The sequence below is a fragment of the Ipomoea nil genome, unplaced genomic scaffold, assembly GCF_001879475.1.
Source record: "Ipomoea nil cultivar Tokyo-kokei standard unplaced genomic scaffold, Asagao_1.1 scaffold1596, whole genome shotgun sequence".
Lineage (NCBI taxonomy): Eukaryota > Viridiplantae > Streptophyta > Magnoliopsida > Solanales > Convolvulaceae > Ipomoea > Ipomoea nil.
Genome location: NW_017618024.1, coordinates 686,215 through 699,614, shown reverse-complemented (window position 1 = coordinate 699,614; position 13,400 = coordinate 686,215). Strand labels below are relative to the sequence as shown.

The following is a 13,400-nucleotide window of genomic DNA, read 5'->3' as shown; positions in this document are numbered from 1 at the left end:
GCCGGGAGGGGAGAATGATGGGGATGAGGGTGACGGGGAAGGTGAGGAGGAGACATGGAGGGTGGTCGGGCGGTTCTTGACGCAAAAGCAAATCAAACTAGATTTTATGAGGCAGGTGTTAGCGTCAGTATGGCAGCCAATGCGTGGGGTGTAGGTAACGGAGATTCAGAGGGGTTTGTTCTTATTTGTTTTTTTCCACAAAATGGATATGGACTATGTTCTGAATGGGGGACCCTGGGCTTTTGAGAACAATGCTCTTGTGTGTCGGGAAGTGGTGGACGGGGTGAATCCTGTGGATGTGAAGCTGGACATGATTGATATGTGGGTACAGCTGCACGACATGCCTAAGGGGTACACATCTCATGCAATTCTGGAACAGGCAGGGAATTTTTTGGGTTCTTTTGTTAAGCATGATGAGCGTTTTGAGGGGGCACCATGGTTAACTTTTCATCGTATACCAGTGTCAATACCGGTTGATAGGCCACTGAGGAGGAGAATGAGATTGATGAAGAGAGATAGGACTACAACTTGGGTTAATTTCAAGTATGAGCGGCTGCATAAGTTTTGCTATTTTTGTGGTTATATGGGTCACTTGCATACGTTTTGCCTACAAGCTAGGGAGGCGGGGGTGCTAGTGGATAGGTATTTGTACGGTCCGGATATGCGGGCTAGTGGGTCCCAGAGCGCTCATAGAGCGGTTGGGGATAGCTGGCTCGTGCCGGTCGGTGGGAAACCACGTTCATTGGTGAAGCCACGGAGGATTGGGGCGGTCGAGGGGGAGAGGAGAAGTGTGGGAGTAACGCCCACGAGTATGTCTGAGGATGAGGTGGTGGTGGCTACGGCAAAGCGTCGTAGACACGGTACGGGGAGTGGGGAGGATGGTGGAGTGGAGGAGGGAGTGGTGACAGATGTTTCAAAAAACTTGCCAATGGCGGGAGCTGGAGTCTAGCCCCGCCCGTCATCATGAGTACGTTAAGCTGGAACTGTCGTGGCTTGGGCAATCCACGTACAGTTTGAGAAGTTGTGGACATGGTGTCCCGTAAGAAGCCAGAGTTTGTGTTCTTGATGGAAACCAAGGTGGATAGGAGTCAGGCGTTGAGAGTCCGTGTCAGGCTTGGCTACGAGGGGTTGTTCTATGTGGATAATGAAGGGTTGAGTGGGGGTATGGCACTACTATGGAGGAAGAACAACACGGCCAGGTTGTTGAGTTATTCGCCAAACCATATTGATATTGAGGTGAGTATGACGGGCAAGGTATGGCGAATGACATGTTTGTATGGTTGTCCGGATCGAAGTAGAAAGGAGGAAACCTGGGAGCTGCTGAGAGGGTTGAGGAGTAGATCTGGGTTACCTTGGGTGGTGATAGGGGATTTTAATAATCTTCTCTATCAGCATGAAAAGAGGGGGGGAAATCCATATCCAAACAGCCTCCTGCGTGGGTTTGGGGAAACTGTAGATGAGTGTGGGCTAGTGCAGATGCCGATGTGGGGCTGCCAGTTCACATGGGATAAGAGTAAAGGAACGGTGAATTGGATACGAGAGAGGCTGGATAAGGTGCTTGTTACGGATGAATGGGGGAATATGAATGAGAATGCTTGGGTGGAGAATCTGCAGACTAGAAAATCAGATCACTCGGCTTTGTTTCTCTGTGTAAATGCAATCACCATGCGCAGGGTAAGAGGGCCTAGGAGGTTCAGGTTTGAAAATGCGTGGCTATTGGATGAGGGGTGCAAAGAGGTGGTGGAGACAGCCTGGCAGGAAGGAAGGCCGGAGGGCTTGTTGCACTGTCAGCAGGTTTATGGTAAGAAACTGATGCGGTGGGGAGGGGACTAGTTTCATAAATTTGGCCAGCGCATTAGGCAGTTGAGAAGACAGCAAGAGAGATTCCATGATGTAATGGACCCGGTCGCTTTGGCCGAGTTTCAACGCAATGAGAATCAATTAAAGCAGTTGGAGGCCCAGGAGGATGTATTTTGGAGGCAGCGTGCGAAACAGCACTGGCTACGGGGTGCGGATACCAATACGAAGTTCTATCACAGGTATGCTTCTGCCCGTAGAAAGAAGAATTTTATTACTAGTCTTAAAAATGATGGTGGTCAATGGGTGGAGGGTACTGATATGCATTCGGTGGTATTGGAGTACTTTAACAGCATATTTACTTCTAATAATATGAGCTGCGATGATCCCCTTTTTAATGATTTTGCCCCCGTGTGTCGAATGAGAATAATGAGATGTTGAATCAGCCTTTTACGAAAGAAGAGGTAAAAATAGCGTTGTTTGCTATGTACCTGGATAAAGCACCAGGCCCGGATGGAATGAATCCGGGTTTCTACCAGCATTTTTGGTCTATTGTGGGTGAGGATGTGTCTAGTTTTATTCTGCATGCTTTGAACTTTGGAATATTCCCAGAGGGCCTGAATGATACTAACATAGTTTTGATTCCTAAGAAGGAGGTCCCGGAGACTGTTGCAGAGTTGAGACCGATTGCGTTAAGCAATGTCATTTATAGAATAATGGCAAAAATGTTGGCAAACAGAATGAAAAATTTGATGGGTGATATTATCTCGGAATCACAAAGTGCATTTATTCCTGACAGATTAATTACAGATAATATCTTGGTGGCAGCGGAGGTGGGTCACTACTTGAACAGGAAACAGTGTGGTGTAGTAGGCTGGAGTGCACTGAAATTGGATATGTCTAAAGCATATGACAGGATGGAGTGGAAGTTTTTGGAAAAAAATGATGAGGGCGCTGGGGTTTGGTGATAAATGGGTCAAATTAATAATGTTGTGTGTGACAACGGTGAGCTATACGGTGATGGTGAATGGGGAGGTGGGTGGGTGTGTCAAACCGACTCGTGGCCTCAGGCAGGGAGATCCTCTTTCCCCTTACTTATTTATTATCTGTGCTAAGGCACTTTTGATGTTATTGCAGAGGGAACAAATAACAGGTTCTATTCATGGATGTAGAGTGACTAGGGGTGCTCCTCCGGTGTCCCATTTATTCTTTGCGGATGATAGTCTACTTTTCTTTAAAGCAAATATTCACGAGGCTAATGTGATTAAAAAATGTTTGGAGAGGTACGAGACGCTTTCTGGACAGGTGGTGAATTATAACAAGTCAAATATATGTTTTAGCCGGAATACCCAACATATGGCTAGAACCCAGGTAGCAAGCTGTCTTGAGGTAGTGCAGGCAGATAATTTTGGGAAGTATCTGGGTCTCCCATCATTTGTGGGCAGGAATAAAAGAGCAGTTTTTTCCTATGTGGAGGAAAAGATCAGGCAGAGGATTGGATCATGGAGCACAAAGTTATTGTCTCAGGCTGGTAAGGAGGTCTTATTGAAAAGTGTGGCTCAATCTATGCCAACTTTTTCAATGAGTGTTTTTTTGTTGCCTGAAACAGTTTGCCAATCCATTGAGAGAGCCATGAATAGATACTGGTGGGGAAGTGGGAAGGATAGAGGATACATTGGAAGGCATGGGATAAATTATGTATCCCCAAGAAATTTGGTGGTCTGGGGTTCAAGGAGTTGAGAGCTTTTAATCTAGCTATGTTGGGCAAGCAGGCGTGGCGTTTTTTGACAAACCCAGAGTCCCTGGTGGCAAGAATATATAAAGCCAGGTATTACCCCACTTCTAGTTTTGTGGATGCTACTATTGGTAATTGCCCAAATTTTTGTTGGAGAAATATAATGGCAGCACATCCAATAGTGGTAGCTGGGATAAGGCGCAGGATTGGAAATGGTGAGACAACTCTGATTTGGGGACACCCATGGCTCTAGGATAATCCAAGCCCCTTGGTACAAACAATTATGCCTGAAGAGTTAAGAGAAGCACGGGTAGCAAGTTTGATAGACCCACAAACACGAACATGGGATCCACATATATTATCTGATTTATTTATTCCAGAGGATATGAGCAGAATAGTTAGAATTCCTGTTAGTCCTGATTATGATGACTCATGGTACTGGATGGGTGACCCAAAAGGAATTTATTTAGTAAAGAATGCCTACAGGCGTATTATTGGTGATTATGAGAATAACCCAGGTGATTTTGATAAATGGGTTAGGATGTGGAAATTGAAAGTACCACCAAAGTGGAAGACTTTTTTATGGAGAGCAGTATGTGATATTTTACCCACTACCACGAATTTAATTAATAAGAGGGTGGAGATTAACCCGGTTTGTTCTATGTGCATGATGACTAATGAAGATGTGTTGCATGCGTTAGTATATTGTGAATATTATGTATTAGTTTGGAATATAACACGATTACCTATCACAAATATTGTTACAGATTCGTTTGCAGCATGGTTAGCTGGGGCTATGGCAATTTTAACGGAGGAGCAAACACAGCTGTTGGTGGGTGTTTTATACAATATTTGGAGAGGCCGCAATGCGGCCGTGTGGAAAGGGGCCATGGCACGGCCGCAAACTATTGTGAAGGGGGCGGCGGTTTTGCTCGAAACATATGGTGTGGTGCACGGTCGAGCCAAACAAGGAGGAGAACAGCCACAGTCCGAACCGGGCTTGCCTGATAATCACATGCGATGCTATATAGATGCGGGATATCGACAGGAAACCGGGGAGGCTACGTATGGAATTGTGTTATTAGAGCCCGAAGGCTCGTTTGTGGCAGCAAAGAATGGAAAATCACCCTCTTGTTTTTCACCACTCATGGCGGAGGCTATGGCGTTTAAAGAGGCACTGTCCTGGTTAGTAGAAAGAAGTATCAATTCGGCCAGTCTGCTCACGGATTGTATGGTATTACGTACCACCATTCACCACCAAACTATACCCATCCACTCGTATGCGGGTTTAATAATTCATCAGTGCAGAACAATGATGTCTTTATTTAATTCTGTTTCGTTAAGCTATGTGCCTAGACAGATTAATTTACATGCTCATACTTTAGCTTCGTTAGCTTTTACTCAGGAACATTCTATGTATTGGGATTCTATCCCGCCTGATGCTATTATGGCTTTCATTGATTAATACAATCGACAGATTGACTTTTCAAAAAAAAAAAAGAATCTTAAGTTGAAAATGACGAAAATGCCCTTAAAATTTTTAGATTTCGGGATGTCTTAATTAGATGGGTGACCGACGTGATGAATTTTGGTACTAAAATAATAGTCGTGGATTAAAATTGATACTAAAACAATAGTCGTGGATGAAAATTGGTAGAAATTAAACATATGGACTAAAACCGTCATTTAGCCAATACTCGTGGGACAAAATTGGTATTTGCTCTTTTATAAAATATATAACCGAGATTAATATTTTTTCCATTCCGGCTAAACCTCTTTTTTTTTTTTTTTTTTTCTTGACATACTCGGCTAAACCTTATAATTACACAATCCTTATATTTTTAGTATAAAATAACATTTGGTGTAAAAATTATTAATTTTCATCTCGATTAATATTCTGTTATTAAAGTTTATACTAACAAAATGTGAGGGTATTTAAGGGAAGAAATAATAGATGGTAATGTAGAAAAATTTTAAACAAATTACTGTAATTAAAATAATCAGAACCATTCATTTTATTAGGATGGATATTTTTTAATCTCCTAGGTCTAACTTTGTTGACTCTTATTAGTATAGTAGAGATAGAAATAGATAGATATATTGGTACATCGATTTGTCACAACCTACAAAACCTAAAAGCAGATAGCAATTATACAGTTATACAAACCTAGCAAATTGACACGTCTAAAACTTGATATCTTCTTCCTCCATGGCCTGGGCCTCTCTTGTCTGGTCTTTGAAAGGGCCATAAGCCTTGCTAAAAACCAGAAACAACAAGAAGTTGGCCATGCTTAACCCAGAAAGAACCCAATAGAAGTAGTCATAGTGCCCCTTATTGATGTTGCTTGATATCCAGCTCTCTTCACCATCTCTTGCAGTCAATCTATTGATAACGCTCATTATAAAACTCGACAAAAGATTGGCAAAGGCCATGCTCAAAACATACAGACTAGATGCTATACTGGACATGCTTTTGGGAAACTCTGAGATGTAGAACTCATTCAAAGCCACACCATTCATTCCCTCTGCAATTCCTGTAAGGGCATAAGTTGGCAATACCCATAGAATGGACATTGGGACACCCGCTTCTGGATCATCTGAGTATCCCTCCTCGATCGCTTCTCGCCGCCTTATACCCTCCACCGCCGCCATGGCCGCCATCGACAAGAAAGAAACGAAGATCCCACATCCCATTCTTGATTTCATGTTGAAATAGAAAGGTTTTCCACTTATTCTTGATGCTAGTGGGAGGACTATGCGGTCATATGATACAACCCAAACCACCACGAACACGACGCCTAAAGAGCCTATAGATGCTGCCGGGATTTCAAAGTTTGGACCAATATGGCGATCTAGGGTGGTGGCTTGAAGCACCACAAATGAAGCTTGAGTAAGGTTTATGGACATTATCATCCTTGTTAACCATATCGGCATTACCTTCAGTAATGCTTTGAGCTCCTCTACTTGATCCACTGTGCAAAGCCTCCATGGATTTATTGCTGTTCCATCTGTAGCTAAGTCTCGTTGAGGATCTTGTATAATGCACGCCTTGTTCAGAAACCTAAATTAAAACATACATAAGATGAAGAAAATAACTAATTTAATTAATAAAGGATGGATAAAATTTTCGTTGGGCAGAAGCTCGTGAAGGGCTAATTCAAACATTACTATATGGTTATGAGATTGTTGGGTGGAGTCCTGAAGAGTCAAGTTCAACACACTATTTTTTAAAAATATGACGGTATAAGAAAATAAAGATGTGTCTTCGCTACGAAATAAAGATGTGTCTTCGCTAAGTCATCCCAACAAGAGGAAAAAATTGTCTAGTTAAGACTGGTATGTGCTAGGGAATTGTTGGGGAATTGTTGGGCAAATGCGATGAATGGCCAAGTCCAACACTAGGTGGCTAGAAGAATTATATTGTTGGCTGAAATTCGAACGAGCTTAGCTCACTGGTTCATCAGTAGGCAGTATTTTAGGGGGAGACAAAGGTTCGAAACTCAAAAACGGCAGTGTAAGTAGTGCACACCTACATTTGGCCTTGTGGACTGAGCCACTGAGTTATGGTGATTTACATTCTTCCAAATGTTCTGTCGAGCCAAGAAATGTGGGCCCCTTGGAGTTGGCCGAAGTCACTCTGTTACAATGCAATATCTGTTCATAACTACTTTCTCAACTGTTCATAACTACTTTCTCAACCGATTGAAGCACAAAAAGTCAATACCATCTCCACTGAGACTCGAACCCACAGAACAACTTGGTGCCACTAGACCATAAGATCCTTGACAAGTCTACCACACTGCTTCCTAACAAATCTAAAGCTAATTAATTAATTAAGGGGAATGGAAATGAAGGCAAGATAGATACCTTAGTTTTTCACTGGGATGACTTAGAATTGAAGCTTTATTTGAATAGTAAGCATAATTCTCCAAAGAAGATTGGAGATGTCTGTTTCTGCAAGAGGCTACCATGACTTGAAATAAGCCTGTGATTAAGTTCTTTTTGGCAATTGGTCTCACATACCAAGCTGAACCTAAGAAGAACACTAGAGCTCCAAAGAGCACAATTGCAACAAGAACACCATAGCCCACTTTCCACCCAAAGTTCTCTTGGATATAAATGAGGCCAGTTATACCAACAAACATAGAAAATGAAGTCATAGCACAGTACATGCTGACATAGCTCTCCATTAATGTGTTGCCTTTGTTCTCAAATTCATTCAACTGATCAGCACCGAATGCCAACGTAGAAGATGCTACCCCGCCAGATCCAACCGCGAACACAGAAAGACCGATGCATAAAAATGCAAACTGTGAAGCCGTAGGAGGGCTACAACTCTCACTGGATTCACTACACCACGGAGGCCTTACTTGCAGGATCATGGTTGATAACCAAACAAGCAGTGTTCCCTTCAATTAATGACATATAGGAAAAAATGCAAGTTTAGTTCCTCAATTGTTCTTTGCTAGAGGTTTAGTCCTAACGTTTTAGTGTTACAATATATGCTCTTAACTTTTCAAAAAAGTTGTAATTTTAACGACTGGAACAACAAAACTATTAAAGTTAGTTTATTAAAATTTTACTTAGTACACGAGTATTTTAGTACTTTTTAATATTTCTTCTTTAATTATAATCCTATTTCGTCTTGATATTTTATTTGTAAAAAATAAAAAAAAAAAGAGAAAGAGTTAATCCCATTTTTGGTCCCAGATTTATAGGTGACAATCCACTTTAAGTCCTTTTTAATTTAAACATCCACTTTTGGTCCTAGTATTATTGTAGAATGACCATTATTGATCTTTTATCATCAAAACAGTTTAAATATCATTAAACACAAGGACATTTCGCTCTTTAATTATGAATTTTTTAAAAAAATAAATATAAAAAAATATAGTGGTTCAACCTACTTTGTATAAAAAAAGATTGAATTGTCTTTGTATTTAACAATATTTCAACGATTTTGTTGATGAAGAAATAAAAATGATCATGCCACAATAATACTAGGACCAAATGAAGATTTCCTAATAAAAAAGACTAAAAGTGGATTGTCACCTATAAATTTAGGATAAAAAATGGAATTAACTCTAAAAAAAATGATTTTAAAATGGTATGTAAGGAAACTAGGGATGATGTGCCACAATTGAAATGAAAATTTTAGGAAAGAATGTTGTCAAATCTCTATTTTGCAGATGAAATATTAAAACTGACAATGTTATAAAGAACAAATATAATAAAAGTTTAAAATATCCATGTACTAAGTAAAATTTTAACAGAGTTTATCAGTTTCGTTGCTGCGCTCAAGGGTTTAAAAATGCAACTTTTGTAAAGAGTTAGGGATGTATAATGTTATAGTAAAAAATTATGGATTAAAATTACTAGTAACGAACAATTAAGGTACTAATAATTGCATTTTTTCCCTAACCCATATCTACTATACTAATAAGAGCCCAAGAGAGTTAGGGCTATAATGGGAAGAAAAAATGGCGGTCAAATTTTTTAATCAAATGAATGGCTCAGATTGGTCAGATTTTAATTTTTCCTTAAGATTTCCTAATTTATCCTTAATGAATATGATTATCCGTTTAACTTTTCCGTTAAATATTATCTTTTCCGTTAATTTTTGTTAGTTCGCCGTTAATTTACTCATTGATTTCAATAAGAAAGGTCTTAAGTTCGAACCCCATCCCAATTAAAGTTGGCATAATTAGTACTCTATTTTACTCTTATTAAATTTAGTACTCTATTTCACTCTTATTAAATTAAAAAATAATAATTTAGTAGCTACAACAAAAAATAATATATATACATTTCTTTAATTTAGAATTATGCGTCTACAATGTCTTTATTCAAAAAAATTATTCATTATCAATAAATTAAATAAGAAAAATAATTTCATTAGTTATATTGTCTTTATTTTTTTCTCCAATATAAAAATTTTTTACATTCAAATTCATCAATTAATTATATTCGCTACATTGTCCCTACAATGTCTTTATTAAAAAAAATTATTCTCTTCAAAAAAAAAATTATTCATTATCAATAAATTAATTAAGAGAAATAATTTTATTAGTTATATTGTCTTTATTTTTCTCCAATGTAAAAATCATTTACATTCAAATTTATCAATTGATTATATTCACTACATTGTCTATTATCTTTTTTGTGCACTACTTTTTTAATTAAATATCAAAGTTATAATACAAAATAATGCTATATATTTATTTACCAAGTATTTTATTAATACCATGAAAAAATTTTAAAAATATAATTAATAAAGTCAATCATATTAACTACTTAAGAGATTTGTTGACAAAGAAAGTATTCAAATCACACAACAAATTGAAGTGAGAACTATCTCGTAATGTCTTTGTTTGACAATCAACAGTTAGCGATTAGCGTTAACGGATTTGACCAACGAATTATATCAACGGTTGGTAAAAAGATATTTCAAAAAATTAGCTGTTTAGATTAACATGTAAAATGACCTAAGGATAATAATAATAATAATAATAATAATAATAATAATAATAATAATAATAATAATAATAATAATAATAATAATAATAATAATAATAATAATAATAATAATAATAATAATAATAATAATAATAATAATTGTTTAAAAAAAAAATAAAAAAATATATAATTAAGCCAATCATATTAACTACTTGGGGCTTTATTGAGAAAAAAAGTATCAAATCACAAAACAAATTAAAGTGGAAAACTACCTCGTAATGTCCTTTTTGGCAATTAGCATTTAGCTCTTCAATATTAGTATATATTTAATATTTTATGTCCTAATTTTTATTTGCTCTCCCTTATGTCCCGTATTTGGTTTCAACTATACCTATACAATTATTTTATTGACAATTATAATCAATCTTGACTATATTATCTTGCATTTGTAAACTTAGAATTACCTATTTAAATATGCAAATTCAACATTCAATTACTTATACATGAACAATTCCAATATAATATACTTTAAAGTACTTATTTAAAAAAAAAAAAAAAACATTGGACATTATCCAAATCGTGCAATGCGCGTAAAAAAACTAGTATTATATATATGTAGCTTTATAAACACCAAAAAGATAGGATTTTGATTGAAGTGAAAGTGAGTAGAGTCTTACCACAAGGCTAAAGAAACATCCAATTCCTATCATCTGAAACCGACCCACAAAAGAATCCGCCATGAAAGCTCCGATTACAGGTGCAAAATTTGATAGTGCAGACCAAATATAGATAAAATTAGTGCCAGAAGCCATGTCCATATGATACTCTTTCATCAAATACACTATCATGTTTGCTGATAATGCGATTGGCACCATATTCATTAATCCATAACTTCCTATTCGATTAAACAACACAAATAATACAAATTTCAATATGAATTATATTGAATGAACAAAAGGGTCTCTATATAAACTACAATTAACCCGTTAAATTCAAGGGTGATTTGATCTAAAATATTGTGATCTCTGTTTTGTTTAAAACTTATTTCACAATATAGTGTTGAGCTTTCTATTAGGTGGAGGCCCGTCAAGTCTATCAATTGATGGTTAGGCTCGAAAATGTGACGACTATTTATAATGAAATAAAGTTGCACATTCGCTACTAACTATAACTTTTGACTTAGTGGTAATCATTTAATCATAACAAGTGGTATCAGAGTCAGGTCACAGATTCGAGTCTCGCAAAAACTATGCAATAAAAGCTATCTTGTTTGGCTTTTGGCCGATAAACGTCCAAGTCCATCAATTGATGGCTAGGAGTATTGTCGGGTGGTGGCCGGTGAAGGGCTAGTGAGATTATCAAACAATCGATTCTTGATAGAAAAATAAAGGGGAAATGGTCAAATAAGCCCATGAAATTTATTCAAAAAGTTAATTAGATACTTAAACTTTTAAAAGTTACAATTAAACTAACAAACATATTATTTTGGAGCATTAAAACTCAAAACCGATTAGTGACTTGTAATTGTAGGTCATTGGGGTCCTGACGACCCTCCGACAAAATTTGACAACCCTCCGAACAATTCCAGATGACGGTCGCCGGTTGCATCAACTGGGGAAGGCATACTAAACCAGTTTGCCTTCTCCAGCGAAGGAGAAGGCGACCAATTGGTCTGCTTTCTCCTTCGTTGGAGTTGGTCGCCTTCTCTAGTAGTTGAAATAGTCGCCTGAACACTAGAGACTTTCAATTACATGTCATCAACCGGTTTTTGGACTTCAACGCTCCAAAATAACATGTTTATGAGTTTAATTGCAACTTTTGAAAATTTTAGAACTTAATTGACTTTTTGAATAAAGTTTAAGAGTTTATTTGACTTTTTTTAAAAAAAAATAAAAGAACAAAAAATGTCATGGAGAAAAAGAAAACTGGGTATAATCACAAACATAATTTTATACACCCAAGAGTAATTAAGAATCCCGGCCATCATCCCAGGCCATCTGAGATGAGAAGCTCCGTATATGATATTCTTTAACATACATAAATTAAGCAAACCTTATTGTAAAAATAACAAAGATAGGAAATTTTGTGTTTAAATTTGTTTTATAATATATATATATATATGACCAAAGAATAGACCAGAAAATTAAAGGATGTACCAATGATGAAAGGCAAGGTTTTGATGCCACCCTTTGAAGAGACAGAAGTTGGCAAGAGAGGCTTTTGCTCCTCAGGCATGTTCTCCTTCTCATCTGAATAATTTTCCATTACAGTTTTCAGTATGAATTTCAGACGCTTAATACTTCTGATAACTATTGTATATATATAAGTTGAGCAGAGAAGTCTCAAGATATGGCTAATGCTACCTATCCGAATCCTTTAAACAAAATCATGTTCAAAAATCATCATTATAGGAAAATTACACTTTTAGTCTTAACTATTATGACATTGTCACATTTAATCTTATTATTTTAATTTTGTCATATTATATAACTAATTTTCATTTATTTGCTACAATTAGCCTTCCTTTCAAAATTTTGTTAATCTATCTATCATCATTTAATAAATATGGATAACATGTAATTTAATTATTCAATTAAAAGAGTTTACAAGAGAGGAAAAAAAAAATTACACGTTGGGCCGGGGCAGGAGACTTGAACGATAAAATTACATGTTAGCAATCTTTATTATAGAGTGAAATTAAATGACAAAAATTTAAAGTTAATGACGTAATAAGACAAAATTAAAAGAATATGACTAAATGTGACAAATGTCACAATAGTCGATGACTAAAAGTGAAATTTGTTCTTATTTTATTTAATTAACTCCTAATGTATGTTAGTGGCATTACTTTTTTCTTTTTGCAAAAGAAAAGGAAAATAAATCACTTTTTTTTTTTTTTTTTTTTTTTGAGAATGGAAAATAAATCACATTAATTTAAATAAAACAATATCATTTTAGACCAAAATTCACAATAGCACAATGGACGCTAATCTCTGATATAATTACATTTGTGTAACACAACTTCAAGGATCACGAGGATAGGTGAGCAAATAAAATTATAAGTAGGTGAATTCCAATTCAACCAAAACCTTACGACCGGAAATATATATATTAATTAATATAACTTAGTAGTTTCTTATCAGAATGAATCGTACGGATTTATTAAAATTCAGTATAAATTTAATCCGTACAATATTTTAATACCAAAATTAAATAGCACTTGCCTAACCATATGAATTGATGTTTGCACGAATGTACTAATACCATTATGTACATAGTAGTTGCATGTATAATAATTTAAAATAAGATTAAACCTCTTATTTGTTGGAAAAAAGGGCTTGTAATCTGTAATACAATAGAGATACAACAAGAATACTACAGAATACAACAGGGAACAAAACTGGATCATTTG

General features: G+C 36.4%; 2 protein-coding genes across 2 annotated transcripts; one reads left to right on the top strand and one right to left on the bottom strand.

Annotated features, from left to right (window-relative positions):
• The first annotated feature begins 202 nt into the window (after window positions 1-202).
• LOC109190925 lies at window positions 203-949 on the top strand. The gene has a single exon (XM_019341529.1). It carries the CDS (start codon window positions 203-205, stop codon window positions 947-949), a length of 747 nt encoding a protein of 248 aa, XP_019197074.1.
• Window positions 950-5,569: 4,620 nt separating this feature from the next.
• On the bottom strand, window positions 5,570-12,273 carry LOC109190903 (protein NRT1/ PTR FAMILY 1.2-like). Its single transcript, XM_019341505.1, has 4 exons — window positions 12,145-12,273; window positions 10,666-10,883; window positions 7,400-7,941; window positions 5,570-6,593 (listed from the first exon to the last, which is right to left on the bottom strand). The coding sequence occupies exons 1-4, from the start codon at window positions 12,251-12,253 to the stop codon at window positions 5,717-5,719; spliced, it is 1,746 nt and encodes a 581-aa protein (XP_019197050.1). The 5' UTR covers window positions 12,254-12,273; the 3' UTR covers window positions 5,570-5,716.
• Window positions 12,274-13,400: the final 1,127 nt, after the last annotated feature.